Raw genomic sequence first — 15,931 nt, 5'->3', positions numbered from 1 at the left:
TGCAACCCTGAGATTTGTTTTCTTCTGGGCATACTCAATAAATCTAGGAAACATATAGAATCAATGAAAGATCACACCCAACAGAATGGACAAACAACCAATGTGCAAGACAACAAACTGTACCAATACAAAAGAAAAAAATAACAATAATAAATAAATAAGCAAAAGTATTGAGAACATAACATCAAGCACCCTTGAAAGTGAGTCAATAGATTGTGGGACCAGATTAATGATAGGGTAAGCGAAGTTATCCCTGCTGATTCTCAAGAGCCTGATAGTTGAGGGGTAATAACTGTTCCTGAATCAGGTGGTGTGGGTCCTGAGGCTTCTGTAGCTTGCTCCTGATGGCAGCAGTGAGAAGAGAGCATGACCTGGATGGTGGGGGTCTCTGTTGATTGATTGTGCTTTCCTGTGACAGCACTCCATGTGCTCAACAGTGGGGAGGGCTTTACCCATGATGGACTGGGCCGTATCCACTTCCTTTTGCAGGTTTTTCCATTCAAGGACATAGGTGTTTCCATATTAGGCCATAATGCAACCTGTTCTTCATCACATCACACATATTCTACATCACATATCTACAGAAGTGTGGTAGAGAACAGTAGTAAAGATGTGGTCTTCAAATTTCAATGGGAGATACGAAATGCATGCCAAAAGGGCAATGTTATGATTGTCATTAAGGATTTCAGTATGCAAGTTGAGGAGGATTTCCTAGAATGCCTATGAAATGGCTTTTTAGAGCAGCTCATGGTTGAACACACTAGGAGATCAGCTGTTCTGGACTGGGTGTTGTACAATAAACCAGAATTAGTTAAGAGAGCTTAAGGTAAAGAATCAGAATCAGAATCAGGTTTAGTATCACCGGCATATATTGTGAAATCTGTTAACTTAGCGACAGCAGTACAATGTAATACATGATAATATAGACAAAAATAAATACATTAATTACAGTAAGCACATATATGTATTTTAAAGTTAAATTAAAAATAATTCAAAAACAGAAATAATTTAAAAAGTGAGGTAGTGTTCATGGCATCAATGTCCATTTAAAAATTAGATGGCAGAGGGAAAAAAACTCTTCTTGAATTGTTGAGTGTGTGCCTTCAGGCTTCTGTACCTTCTTCTTGACAGTAACAATGAGGAGAGGGCATGTCCTGGGTGACGGGGGTCCTTAATAATGGCCACCATCTTTCTGAGGCATCACGCCTTGAAGATGTCTTTGATACTACAGAGGCTAGTACCCATGATGGATCTGACTACCGGTAATTTTAAAAATTTCTGTAGCTCCTTTCAATCCTGTGTAGTAGCCCCTCCATACTAGTCAGTGATGCAGACTGTCAGAATGCTCTCCACAGTACACCTATAGAAGTTTTGTATCTGTTTTAAGTGACAAACCAAATCTCCTAAAACTCATCATGAAACATAGCCACTGTCTTGCCTTCTTTATAGCTGCATCGATATGTTGAGAGCAGGTTAAATCCTCAGAGATCTTGACACCCAGGAACTTGAAAGCGCTCACTCTCTCCACTTCTGGTCCCTCTATGCGGACTGGTTTGTGTTCCCTCGTCTTAAACTTTCTGACATCCACATTGGTGAATACTCATTGGTGTTACTGATGTGAGTGCAAGTTTGTTGCTGCGACACCACTCAACTAGCTGGTATATCTAGCTTCTGTATGTCCTCTCATCTCCCTAAGGAATCCTTAGGGGCAAGTAATCATAATATGATGGAATTCACGCTGCAATTTGAGAAGGAGCAGCTAAGACAGATGTATTCGTTTTGCAGTAAATAGAGAAGCATGAGAGAGAACCAGGCCGAAATTAATTGGAAACGAACACTGGCAGGGATGGCAGCAGAGCAGCAATGGCTGAAATTTCTGGGAGCAATTCAGAAAGCACAGGACATATACAGTACATCCCAAACTGGACTAAGTATTCTAAAGGCAGGATGACACGACCGGGGCTGACCACAGAAGTCACAGCTAGCAAAAAAGCCAAAGAGAGCACATATAATAGAACACAAAATAGTGGGCAGGTAGATGACTGGGAAGATTTTAAAAACCAACAGAAGGCAAATAAAAAATTCATAAAGAAAGAAAAGATAGAATACTTTACTAAGCTAGCCAATATTAAAGAAGATACCAAAAGCTTCTTCAGATACATAAAATATCAAAGAAAGGTGAGATTAGATTTCAGATTGTTAGAATGTGATGCTACAGGAAAGATATTAGCATGGATAAAGCATTGACCAATTGGTGGGAGGCAGAGTGGGAATAAAGGGAACCTTTTCAGGCTAGCTGCCAGTGACTAGTGGTGTTCTACAGAGATATGTGTTGGAACTGCTTCTTTTTACATTACATGTCAATGATTTAGGTGATGGAATTGATGACTTTGTGGCCAAGTTTGTGGATGATATGAAGATAGGTGGAGGGGCAGGTGGTTTTGAGGAAGCAGCGAGGCCACAGGACTTAGATTAGGAAAATGGGAAATAAGCTGTAGATGGAATACAGTGTTGGGAAGTGTATGGCCATGCACTTTGGAAAAAGAAATAAAAGGATAGCCTATCTTCTAAATTGAGAGAACATTCAAAAATCTAAGGTGCAAAGGGACTTGAGAATCCTCATGCAGGATTCCCTGAAGGTTAATTTGCAAGTAGAGTCAGTAGTGAGGTTAGCATTTATTTCGAGAGGACTAGAATATAAAAGCAGGGATAGATCTAAAGTTAAGGCTTTATAAAGCACTGGTGAAGGTGACATTGAAACCTATCAAATGTTGAAAGGCCGCAATACAGTGGATGCGGAGGGGATATTTCCTATGATGGGGGAATCTAAGACCAGAGGACGCAGCCTCAGAATAGAGAGGTCTCCTTTCGAACACAGATGAAGAAGAATTTCTTTAGCCAGAGTGGTGAATCTGTGGAATTTGTTTGCCACAGACAGCCCCTCCACAAGTCTTTATGTATATTTAAGGTAGAGGTTGATAAGATTGATAAGATAGGTCAGGGGATGAAAGGATATGGGGAAAAGGCAGGAGACTGGGACTGAGAGGGAAAATGGATCAGCCATAATGAAATGGCAGAGCAAACTCGATGGGCCAAATGGCATAATTCTGCTCCTATATCTCATGGATTAAGAGATTTGTGTGTTTAAGTCCATGAAATACCATCATTTACCATTCAGATACAGCACAATTTAATAAGATTAATGGAATCTGACCTCTATTACAAGGGGCATGACATAAAACGTTTTTAAATGAAAATTTACAAGGTACTAATAATATGGAAAACTGTTTATAGTTTTGATCTCTACCAAGTTGCTTTGGACTTTCATTGTCTCAGGTCTAAGAAAACATGAAGGTGCTACAATGTATAAATGCCAACTTTATTACCTCTGCTCCTAGAGCCATTCAAGGTACAATATAAAAGTAAACCCTCTTATTATGGTAAATACTGTCATTGCCCCTGCTGCTATGGATACTCAAGCTGCAATTATGGTCAAAACCTTCATTATTCCCACTTCTCGAGGTTGCAAAGGTGATATACAAAAGCAAGATTTGTAATTATGTCCAGAAGTTAAAATGGACTCTTTACCTTACAATCTACTTTATCATGGCCTTGCACCTTATTGCCTGCCTCCGTTCTCTGTACTGTAATATTTTATTCTGCATTCTGTGATTGTTTTTCCCTTTTATTACCTCGATATACAGATTCGATGAAAGATCTGCAGTCTTTTCCACTATACTGTAACCATGATAAACCAATTTACCATCTACATCGCCTCTGCTCCTAGAGATACTAAAGGAGCTACATAAATAAAAGACAACACGAGTGAATCTGCAGATGCTGGATATAAATTAAAACACAAAATGCTGGCAGAACTCAGCAGGCCAGACAACCTCTCTCCTGATGAAGGATTTCGGCCCGAAACGTCGTCACTACCTCCTCCCATAGATGTTGTCTGGCCTGCTGAGTTCTGCCAGCATTTTGTTTTCATATATAAATAAAACCCTTGCTATTATGATCAAGATTCATTGTTTCCGTAACAGGAGGTAGGTGCTCTATAAATGCAAGCCTTATAACTATGGTCCAGATCTTCTTTAACACTTCTTCTGGAGATAGTGTAGGTGCTGTATAATGCGAGCAGCATAGTGCTAGTGCTGTATCCCCTTACTCTGTTGTCCACACTGCCTCGGCTTGGAGGATTGCTCGGCCTGTTGGGCAGTCTGCTACCGATGTCCATAAGGTGCAGGGTACCACCTGAATTCTCCTTACTCTGCTCCCTCGGAGAGGACTCCGGCTCACTCTCTTGTCCCTTACTCAGTTCCATGACTCACCCACAAAGCCCGCGCCTCAACCTAGCCCGGCTACAGGTGATTGTCAGCTGAGACAGCCAATAGCCATTCGGTGATGGGCAGACCTGTAAGTTTTTAATCGGACAGAACGCGAGGGCCGGCGTTCGTCTGACCAGCAAGTTAGGTTGACTCACCCGTTGCTGCTCTGTTGTCATGACGACGGAACATTGCCCGCCCCCCCGCTCCAGCTTCCCCAGTAACTAGCAATATAGTTTGTTTTTTTGATTAAATCAACAGCGAGAAATACATTTAGCCGAGAAGAACTCCAAACCCCTTTTAATAAGATATTTTTAAAATAAATGTTCATGAGCCGTGGCGGAGGCTAACCCAGAATGCCTTGCGCCGTTAAGTTAATTTTAAAATAATAATGACTTATATTTTAGTGTTTTAATTCATTCCATGATTGGCTTACACCTATGTAGTAGAAATTGTAAATCATACTGTTTAAAGGGAGGGCAGCGCCGGGAGGTCAAAGGTGACAAGTTAACGCCACGTGCTCTCCACGAAGAAGTGAGTTTGAGTGAGAAATATAGGTTATGGTGGGATATTAGGATTGAAATGCGTTTATTTTGAAAGTAACTAGCGTTGGCAAAAACTCAATACAGGGGAGGTGGTAAGCGGTCGGGTTGATGTCTGGGCCAGACCTGACTTTCTTCCCTTGAACCGCCCGCACCCTTATAGAGGTTCATTATTTCACCTTCTCTTCCTCCATCCGCGCCGTCTCGCTTTGCAGTTGCTGGCCTTCCCCGCTTTGTCACTGATGTGCCTTTTGCCAGTAGTCAACGGGTTGACTTCACGGTGACAATCCCATGTCTAAAGTTGGGGTAAAACAGTTTCTCTGACTAACTCAGGGCAGGCGTGGAGATTTTTTTCAGTTTGTAAGTAGAAGTTAATTTCTTTTAATTTTTAATTAGAGCTTGGTGATTCAAGTCTTTCCCCAATATATATTTTGGAACCAAATACCAACCAGGAATGTCGAAGGAGAATGTTAGTGGGGCATCCCAGTCCCAGTCTCAATCCCAGTCACATTCGCAGTCTCAATCACAGAGCGCCTCGTCCTCCAGTGCCACCGGATCCAGCAGCATCTCCTCCGCAGGCAGTGCCACGGTCATTTTGGATTCTGCTCCTTCTCAGGACCTCGCTCCAATCCCAGAGGAGGAACCACTGACGCCGTGGGGACGGCTTTGGGCACTAGAAAGCGGATTTTGGAATCTGGGTAAATCACGTAATTTAACATTCTCTTATCGCACGAAGAAAATGATTTTTTGTAACTTTGGATGTCGGCAGAATTCGTGTGCAAGCGTACTGTGTTTTGAGCTTGACAACTAACTCGTAGCTTGGGGATGGATGCCTTTCTTCTAGAACCTTAAGAGTAGCATTTTGACCTTTCATTGAGAGTTCTTGCTCACTTAGTAGTTTTGAATTGACACACAAACTTTGTAAAGGTCGATTAATAAATACAAAATGCAGGAGGTCAGTCAGATACTGTATATGAAAAAGAATAAACAGTTGACGTTTCAGGCAGTCCCGATGAAGACCTGTTGAGTTCCTCCAGCATTTTGTGTGTATTAGTCTGGATTTCCAGCGTCTACACAACTTCTTGTCGTTACAAAAGCAGTCTTGTTGGGGGAACTAGCATTCTGCGTTTTGTGAAATGCATCTCTAGTCTTCTGGAGAAAAAAACAAAGTATGGTTTTTGATTTTGAAACGTCTTTACCTGTACTTCAACCAATTATTGTATTGGTAGTTTTTGCAACTATTTCTACTTTGGCTATCTTGAAACAGACACCACAAAGTAATTCTTTCATGGACACACATCATAATCAGGTCTATTATCACTGACATGGTCTACGTCATGAGATGTTTTGAGGCAGCAGTACAGTCAGAGAAGTACAGCATGTAAACAGGCCCTTCAGCCCATCTGTCCATGCCGAAACCATTTAAACTGCCCACTTCCATCAACACGCTCTGGGCCCATAGACCTCCATACCCCTACTATCCACGTACCTATCCAGACTTCTCTTAAACATTGAAATTGAGCTTGCATGCACCACTTGCGCTGGGAGCTCATTCCACACTCCTATGACTCTCTCAATCAAGGAGTTTCCCCTCATGTTCCCTTTAAACTTTCACCTTTCATCTCTTACTGCCATTACAGACATTTACACCACACGCTGCATCTGCAAAGCAAATAGCATTATGAAGGACCCCATGCACCCCTCATACAAACTCTTCTCCCTCCTGCCATCTGGCAAAAAGCACCGAAGCAGTCCTGTGTAGGTCTGTAGTTTAGTGTAGTTTTTGTGTTGTTTTATGTAGTTTCAGTGTAGTTTTTGTATTGTTTCATGTAGCACCATGGTCCTGTAAAACGTCTCATTTTTACTATGTACTGTACCAGCAGTTATGGTCGAAATGACAATAAAAAGTGACTTGACTTGACTTAATCCATGATCTACAGTTGTAGTCCCACCCAACCTCAGTAGAAAAAGCCTTCTTGTATTAACCCTATCTATACCCCTCAATTTTGTATACCTCTATCAAACTTCCTCTCAGTCTTCTATGTTCTACAAAATACAGTCCCAACCTATCCAATCTTTACTTATAACTCAGGTCCTCCAGTTCCAGAAATATTCTTTTTTTTAAAAACTTTTTTTATTGAGTTTTCAAATGATTACAGAAAGAAAAAAATATATACCCCTCCCCTTAGCCCCTCCCACCTAACATCCCTATAGAAAAAAAGAAAAAAAAAGAAAGAAAGAGTGCCTGGATATCGGAAGATCCCCACATGCTCCATGGAGTTCGTAATAACTTTAGTATATATATTTATTTCTTTCCCCAAATAACCAATTATTTTATCTTCGGAGCACCTATATATTTAATCCTGTCTTTTGTAAATAAGAACGCCAAATTTTCAAAAATGTTTCATATTTATCTCTTAAAATTATAAGTAATTTTTTCAAGTGGAATACAGCTGGAAATTTCATTCTTCCAACGATCTATACAGTTCCGGAAATATTCTTGTAAGTTTTCTCTGTGCTCTTTCTAAGTTGTTTACATCTTCCCTGTAGGTAGGTGGCCAAAACCCCACACAAAACTCCGAATTAGGCCTCACCAATGTCTTATACAACTTCAATATAACATCCCATCTGCTGTATTCATTACATTGACTTACGAAGGTCAATGTGCCAAAAACTTTCTTTATGTCCCCATCTACCTGTGACAGCACTTTCAATTAATTATGTACCTGTATTCCCAGATCCCTTTGTTTTACCACACTCCTCAGTGCCTGATCGTTTACTGTATAAGACCTACCCTGGTTGGTCCTACCGAAGTGCAAAACCTCGTACATGTCTGCATTAAGTTCCATCTACCATTTTCCCAGCTGATACGGATCCCTCTGCAAGCCATGATAGCTTTCCTCATTGTCCACTACACCCTCAGTCTTAGTGTCATCTGCAAATTTGCTGATCCAGTTGACCACATTATCCTCCAGATCATTGATTTAGATCCCAGCACAAGGACCCAGCACCGATCCTTGTGGCACACCACTATTCACAAGCCTCCAGTCTAAGAGGAAATCCCTCTACTACCGCACTCTGGCTTCTCCCACAAAGCCAATGTCTAATCCAGTTTACTATCTCAATGCCGAGTGACTGAACCTTTTTGATCACCTCCCATGCAGGACCTTATCAAATGCCTTGCTAAAGTCTACGTAGACATCCCCTGCCTTGCGTTCATTCACTTTCCTGTAAACTTCATTGACAAAACTCTAAAAGATTGAGTAGACATGATCTACCATGTACAAAGCTATGCTGACTATCTCTAATCAGTCAATGTCGTCCCAAATACTTGGGATATCTGATCTCGTAGAATATCTTCCAATAATTTTCCCACAACTGATGTCAGACTCACTGGCTTATAACTTCCTCGTTTATGTTTAGAGCCTTTTTAAACAGCAGAGTACAGATACAAAACCAAATGAAATGCAGTTAGCATCTAACCAGAAATGCAAAGAATAGTGTTATTTACAAAATAACTGCGAATAATAAGTAAGTGCTACAGCACACAAATATAAAAGTACTGAGACAGTACAATATGGGTACAATACTGCTTAGTGCTGTGATGTGAGGTTCAGCAGGGTCACAGCCTCGGGGAAGAAGCCTGCTGGTGCGGGAGCACAGGCTCTTGTAGCGCCTACTGGATGGAAGGAAGGTAAACGGTCCGTGGTTAGGGTGAGATGCATCCTTGATAATGCCCAGGCAGTGTTTATGGTAGATGTTCTCAATGGTGAGCAATTGGGTGCCGACAATCCGCTGGGCAGTTTTCACCACATGCTGGAGTGCTTTGCGTTCTGATACGGGACAACTGCCGTACCACACTGAGATGCAGTTGGTGAGTATGCTGTCAATGGTACAGCGGTAAAAGTCCGTTAGTATCCTGGGACAGAGATGAGCTTTCTTGATGCTCCTCAGGAAATAAAGGCGCTGTTGCACCTTTTTGATCAGGATGGAGGGGTTCAAGGACCAGGTGAGATCCTCGGAAATGTGTACACCAAGGAATTTGAAGCTTAATACACGCTCCACCACAATTTCACTGATATAGATGGGGATGTGAGTGTGGCTCCTAGCATGCCTGAAGTCCACAATGATCTCCTTGGTCTTCTGGGTGTTAAGGGCCAGGTTGTTGTCGGCACACCACGCGGCCAGGTGCTGGACCTTGTCCCTGTAGGCTGTCTTGTTATCCCCATTGATCAGGCCAATCACCGTGTCGTCTGCGAACTTGATTATGGAGTTAGAACCATGTACAGGAACGCAGTCATAGGTGAAAAGGGAGTACAGAAGAGGGCAGCCTTGAGGCACGCCCGTGTTCAGGGTGAGAGTGGAGGAGGAGAGGTTGTCTAACTTAATAGATTGGGGTCTGTTAGTCAGAAAGTCCAAGGTCCAATTGCAGAGGGATGAGCTGATACCAAGCTGGCGAAGTTTGACGATCAGCTTGGAGGGGATCGCAGTATTGAATGCTGAACTAAAGCCAATGAACAGCATTCTGACATAAGAGTTGGGGCTGTCCAGGTGGGTCAAGGCAGAGTGAAGTGTTGTGGAGATGGCATCCTCTGTTGACCTGTTGGTGCGATAGGCAAATTGATGGGGGTTCAGGGTAGTGGGCAGGCAGGATTTCAGGTATGATTGAACCAGTCTTTCAAAGCACTTTGCAATAATGGGGGTGAATGCAACTGGGCGGAAGTCATTCAGGCCTGTGGCAGTGGAATGCTTCAGTACTGGCACAATGGTGGCGATCTTGAAGCTTGTGGAAACAACTGCCTGGGCCAGGGACAGATTGAAAATGTCTGTGAAGACCCCGGCCAACTGCCCTGCACAGACTCTGAGCACGTGGCCAGGTATTTCATCCGGACCAGCTGCCTTCTGTACATTCATCCTGCTCAGGGTGGCGCAAACATCGGAGGTGAAAAGTGAGAGAGGCAGTTCACCATGTGGGAGATCCACTTTGAGGGTGATCTCCTTGTTCTCTTGGTCAAAGTGAGCGTAGAAGTAATTGAGCTCATCAGGGAGGGAAGTAGAGCTGGAAGGGGGCACAGTACTAGGTGGTTTGAAGTCTGTAATGACCTGTATGCCATGCCACATGTGTCGGGGGTCTGAGGAGTTGAATTGCTCCTCGATTCTCTGTTTGTATACATGTTTAGCCTGAGAGATTCCCCTCCTCAGGTTGGCCCTGGCTGAGCTATAAGCTTCCCCGGTCTCCAGACCTGAAGGCTGAATCTCTGGCTTTGAGCAGGAGGTGAATCTCTCTGTTCATCCATGGTTGCTGGTTGGGGAAAACTTTTATTTGTTTTTGTAGTGTCATTCTGTCTACACACTTGTTGATGTGCTCAAGGACAGAGTTGGTATCCACGTTTCCCCCGCTATCTGAAGGTTGAGCATTCCTATGAAACCGTTTGTAAGCCGAAATTTCGTAAAGCGAAGAAGCAGTTACCATTAATTTATATGGGAAAAATTCTTGAGCATTCCCAGACCTAAAAAATAACCTACCAAATCATACCAAATAACACATAAAACCTAAAATAACACGAACATATAGTAAAAGCAGGAATGATATGACAAATATACAGCCTATATAAAGTAGAATATTGTATGTAAGGTGTAGTTTCACTTATCAAAATTGGGAAGACAGCGAGCCAAAATCGATTTGGAGAAAAAAATTGGCACGTACACACATGCGCACACAACTGCCCGCACAAGGCTTCACGGTCATGATAGTCTTTCTCGGGGTAAACACACGTATAGAAGCGGACGTCTTTTTTTCGTAAAAGCAAAAATCCTCCTTGGTTAGCGAAAACAGATACTGATGTAGGTCTTTCGTAACAGCGAGCTGTCATAAAGTGAATGTTCAAAAAACGGGGGCCACCTGTATAAGTCAGTGTTAATCTGAGAGTCTGTAGTGGCATGGGCAGCAAACTCGCTCCAGTCTGTATGCTGGAATAGGTGCTGAAGAGCAGAGTCAGCACCCTCCAGCCAGATCTTAATATTCCTTATTGTGGTTTCACACGTTTAATGACCGGGCTATACTTGGGAAGCAGAAACAATGAAAGATGGTCAGACTGTCCCAGGTGGGGGAGAATAGTGGCTTTGTAAGCATCAACCATATTTGTGTAGACATGATCTAAGGTTTTATTTCCCCTTGTGGTGCATGATACATTTTGGTAGGTTACAATGATTACAATGATACACAGTGACATGCAAAATTTTGGGCACCCCTGATCAAAATTTCTGTTACTGTGAATAGCTAAGCGAGTAAAAGGTGACCTGATTTCCAAAAGGCATAAAGTTAAAGATGACACATTTATTTAATATTTTAAGCAAGATTACTTTTTTTATTTCCATCTTTTACAGTTTCAAAATAGCAAAAAAAGGAAAAGGGCTCGAAGCAAAAGTTTGTGCACCCTGCATGGTCAGTACTTAGTAACACCCCCTTGGGCAAGTATCACAGCTTGTAAGTGCTTTCTGTAACCAGTTAAGAGTCTTTTAATTCTTGTTTGGGGGATTTTTTTCCCATTCTTCCTTGCAAAAGGCTTCTAGTTCTGTGAGATTCTTTGGCCATCTTGCATGCACTGCTCTTTTCAGGTCTATCCACAGATTTTCAAAGATGTTTAGGTTAGGGGACTGTGAGGGCGTGGCAAAGCCTTCAGCTTGCGCCTTGAGGTAGTCCATTGTGGATTTTGAGGTGTGTTTAGGATCATTATCCTGTTGTAGAAGCCATCCTCTTTTCATCTTCAGTTTTTTACAGATAGTGTGATGTTTGCTTCCAGAATTAGCTGGTATTTAATTGAATTCATTCTTCCCTCTACCAGTGAAATGTTCCCCATGCCATTGGCTGCAACACAAGCCCAAAGCATGATCAATCCACCCCCGTGCTTAACAGTTGGAGAGGTGTTCTTTTCATGGAATTCTGCACCCCTTTTCCTTCAAACATACCTTTGCCTATTGCGGCCAAAAAGTTCTATTTTAACTTCATCAGTCCACAAGACTTGTTTCCAAAATACATCAGGCTTGTTTAAATGTTCCTTTGCAAACTTCTGATGCTGAATTTTGTGGTGAGGACGCAGGAAAGGTTTTCTTCTGATGACTGTTTTGTGAAGGTCATATTTGTGCAGGTGTTGCTGCACAGTAGAACAGTGCACCACCACTCCAGAGTCTGCTAAATCTTCCTTCAGGTCTTTTGCAGTCAAACGGGGGTTTTGATTTGCCTTTCTAGCAATCCTACGAGCAGTTCTTTCGGAAAGTTTTCTTGGCCTTCCAGACCTCAGCTTGACCTCCACTGTTCCTCTTAACTGCCATTTCTTAATTACATTATGAACTAAGGAAATGACTACCTGAAAACGCTTTGCTATCTTCTTGTAGCCTTCTCCTGCTTTGTGGGCATCATTTATTTTAATTTTCAGAGTGCTAGGTAGCTGCTTAGAGGAGCCCATGGCTGCTGATTGTTGGGACAAGGTTTGAGAAAGTCAGGGTATTTATAAAGCTTTTGAAATTTGCATCACCTGACTTTTCCTAATGATGACTGTGAACAAGCCATAGCCCTAACAAGCTAATCTGAGACCTTGGTAAAAGCTATCAGAGAGCTCAAATCTCTTGGGGTGCCCAAACTTTCACATGGTGCTCCTTTCCTTTTTTCCCCACTTTAAAATTGTACAAAACAAAAATAATACACTAATCTTGCTTAAAATTTTGAAAAGAAGGTTTCCTCTTTAACTTTATGACTTTTGGAGATCAGTTCATCTTCTACTCAACTATTGACAGGAACAGAAATTTGGAGAGAGAGAGAGAGAGAGAGAGTGTGAGTGTGTGTGTGTGTAATACTGTATAATCTTGGAAGTAGGTATGGGGGAATGTCAGAGGTAAGTTTTACTCACAGAGTGTTCGGTGCGTGGAATGCACTGCTGGCGGCAGCAGTGGAAGCAGATACAATAGGGTATTTTAAGAAACTCTGAGATAGGTACATAGAGCTTAGAAAAATAGAGGGCTATGCGGTAGAGTACCTTAGAATCTAATTGAGCTATGTGCAGCCGGTGTTGTGGTTTCTTCTTCATAGTGAATTTGAACCTATTGCTATGTTGGACGTGACAGAGGTATTCAGCACACAATAGTGATAGACCCTATCTATTGATAGCGTCTTTTAAGAGACTTTTAGATAGGCAGATGGGCTTAGCAAAATAGAGGGGTATAGGTAAGCGTCGTAATTTCTATGGTAGGGACATGTTCAGCACAACTTTGTGGGCCAGAGGGCCTGTATTGTGTTGTAGGTTTTCTGTGGGGTTTTTTTGCTATACCAAATAGCTGAATGGAGTAAACCCATTGTCAGTTGTGAGGTAACCAGCATAGACTAGGAATGTGGATATTGTGTAAAAATTCTTTCTGAATTGATCTGCTTTGCATTTTGCTTTGTACAAAAAGTATTTATCCTGCTGCTATAAGACAATTGAACAGTACCTAGTAAGATGAGAATAACACTTGACCTCATATTGTACCTTGTTACAGCCTTGTCTGCCTGCAATGTACTTTTTCTGGAACGGTAACACATTATTCTTACTAACTTCAGCCTGTCACCCCTACTGGGGCATAGGCCACTGACAGAATCCTCTGTCCTGGCCCAGTCATTCAAGTTGTCCCTAAGTGTAGCCTATCTTCTTTATGTCAGATCCTCCCTCACTGAGGGATGAGGTCTTTGGAGGTTGTGTGGCTTTTCTGCAACTTTGGGTTTAAGGATGGTGCTGCGAGCCCCATGCCCAATCCTCCTCCTTTCAGAACCGGACTTCGGATTGTCCATGTTGGAGTTAACACTTTATTCTGCATTCTATTATTATTTACCTATATACTTCAGTGCACTGCTGTAATGAAATGATGTTTATGGATGGCATTGAAAAAACGTTTTTCACTTTCCCTCAGTACACATTAAATCTGCATTTTAGACTTTTTCTTGGCAGTGCATTTAAAAACACATGGACTTTGGCACATGGCTAAAGTTAACAATTAACTGTAGTTGGTGTTGTTGGCATAGCATTGCAGAGATAACTGAGAATGAAAGTTGCAAGCTGGAAAACAAAAACTAACAGCAACTAATTCTTCTTCTTGAGCCCGTCACCCCTACTGGGGCATAGGCCATCAACACAAGCTGACTAGTTTGTCCTGGGTCAATCTTTCAAGTTCAGGTGTAGCCCAACTACACATCTTCCAGGTGAAGGTCAAATTGCTTGGTGCTGTCAGAGAGGAGAAAGTGAATGGATTTGTCAAGGCATCAAGCAAATATCTGGGTCAAATAGTTTGTTAGCAATTGAATTAACTTCTTACCTCTCAGTAATTAGTGAGAGCTATCTAAAGTTAATCTTATTTTTGTAACAGGTGACTTCTAGTTTTTTGTTTGCATTTATCTCCAGACATTTTTTAACGAAGTTCAAAGTCACTTTATTTTCAAACTACTTATGTTACCATATACTACCCTGAGATTCAGTTTCTTGCAGGCATTCACAGTAAATACTAAGAAACATAATGGAATCAAAGTAGAACTGCACACTTAGACAACCAATCAATATGGAAAGGATAACAAATTGTGCAAATAAAAAGAAATCAAAATAATAAATAAGTAATAAATATTGAGAACATGAGTTGTAGAGTCCTTGAAAGTGTCTCCATAAGTTGTGGAATTATTTCAGTAGTGGGGTGAGTAAAGTTATCGTGCTGGTTCAAGAGCACTGTTGTAGGGAATTACAGTGGTGCTAGGAAGTTTGAGAACTCTTTAGAATTTTCTTATTTCTGCATAAATGTGACCTAAAAGGTGATCATATCTTCCATCAGATCGCCTCACTACAGGAAGGATGTGGAGACCATAGAAAGGGTGCAGAGGAGATTTACAAAGATGTTGCCTGGATTGGGGAGCATGCCTTATGAAAACAGGTTGAGTGAACTCGGCCTTTTTTCCTTGTAGCAACAGAGGATGAGAGGTGAACTGATAGAGGTGTATAAGATGATGAGAGGCATTGATCGTGTGGATAGTCAAGAGGCTTTTTCCTAGGGCTGAAATGGCTGCCACAAGAGGACACAGGTTTAAGGTGCTTGGGAGTAGGTACAGAGGAGATGTCAGGGGTAAGTTTTTTATGCAGGGAGTGGTAAGTGTGTGGAATGGACTGCCGGCGGCGGTGGTGGAGGTCTTTTAAGAGACTTTTGGATAGGTACATGGAACTTAGAAAAATAAAGGGCTATGGGTAACCCTAGTAATTGCTAAGGTAGGGACATGTTCGGCACAACTTTGTGGGCCGAAGAGCCTGTATTATTCTGTAGGTTTTCTATGTTTCTATGTAAGGCCTAAAACAAGATAAAGAGAGCCCAATTAAATAATTAACAAAAAAAATTATACTTGTTCATTTATTTATTGAGAAAAATGATCCAATATTGGATGTATCTGTTGGAAAAATTGTGAACCCTTGTACAGCAATAATTTCAACAAAACATTTCTGGTAATTAATCTGTTCTGCACATCAACTTAGAGGAATTTTAGACAGTTCCTCCATACAAAACTATTTCAGTTCATCAATATTTCTGGGATACCCTCTTTAGGTCATACCAAGCATCTCAATTTGGTTGAGGTCTGGACGCTGACTTGACCGTTTCAAGACATGAATTTTCTACTTTTTAAACCATTCTATTATTGATTTACTCTTGTGTTTCAGATAATTGTCTTGTATCATTCAACATCTATTAAGCTTCAGGATTGCTACCCTGGCATTTTCCTGTAAAATATCTTGATACAATTTTGAATTATTGTTCCCTCAACAATTGAAATCTATCCAGGCATCAAAGCAGCCCCAAACCATCATGCTCTTTCCACCATGCTTCACAGTTGGGATGAGGATTTTGGTGTTGGTGTGCAGTGCCCTTTTTCCTCCAAACATAGCGCTGTGCATTTCTGCCAAAAAGGTCAACTTTTGTCTCATCTGTCCACAGAGCATTGTCGCAGAACCATTGTAGAACATCCGTGTGGTCTTTGCAATCTTGAGACGTGCAGTGTTTTTTTGG

The 15,931-nt window shown here is 41.7% G+C and overlaps 2 protein-coding genes across 8 annotated transcripts in view; one reads left to right on the top strand and one right to left on the bottom strand.

The window, feature by feature from the left end:
- lrrc74b (leucine rich repeat containing 74B) overlaps positions 1-5,431 on the bottom strand; it is a 161,672-nt gene extending 156,241 nt beyond the window's left edge. For 4 of the 5 annotated variants that reach the window (XM_073065950.1, XM_073065951.1, XM_073065954.1 and 1 more), the window contains exon 1: positions 4,169-4,337. In XM_073065950.1, the coding sequence (XP_072922051.1) occupies positions 4,169-4,324 (156 nt within the window). In that variant the 5' untranslated portion in view covers positions 4,325-4,337. Of the gene's footprint in view, positions 1-4,168; positions 4,338-5,316 lie in introns of those variants that run through there. The other variant, XM_073065953.1, reaches the window with a different exon arrangement.
- Positions 4,792-15,931, top strand: part of chek2 (checkpoint kinase 2) — a 92,931-nt gene continuing 81,791 nt past the window's right edge. For 2 of the 3 annotated variants that reach the window (XM_073065948.1, XM_073065949.1), the window contains exon 1: positions 4,866-5,565. In XM_073065948.1, the coding sequence (XP_072922049.1) occupies positions 5,322-5,565 (244 nt within the window). In that variant the 5' untranslated portion in view covers positions 4,866-5,321. The other variant, XM_073065947.1, reaches the window with a different exon arrangement.

Source organism: Hemitrygon akajei, chromosome 14, assembly GCF_048418815.1.
Source record: "Hemitrygon akajei chromosome 14, sHemAka1.3, whole genome shotgun sequence".
NCBI lineage: Eukaryota > Metazoa > Chordata > Chondrichthyes > Myliobatiformes > Dasyatidae > Hemitrygon > Hemitrygon akajei.
Note: the sequence above shows the minus strand (reverse complement) of the source record. Positions and strands in the feature narration are given on the sequence as shown.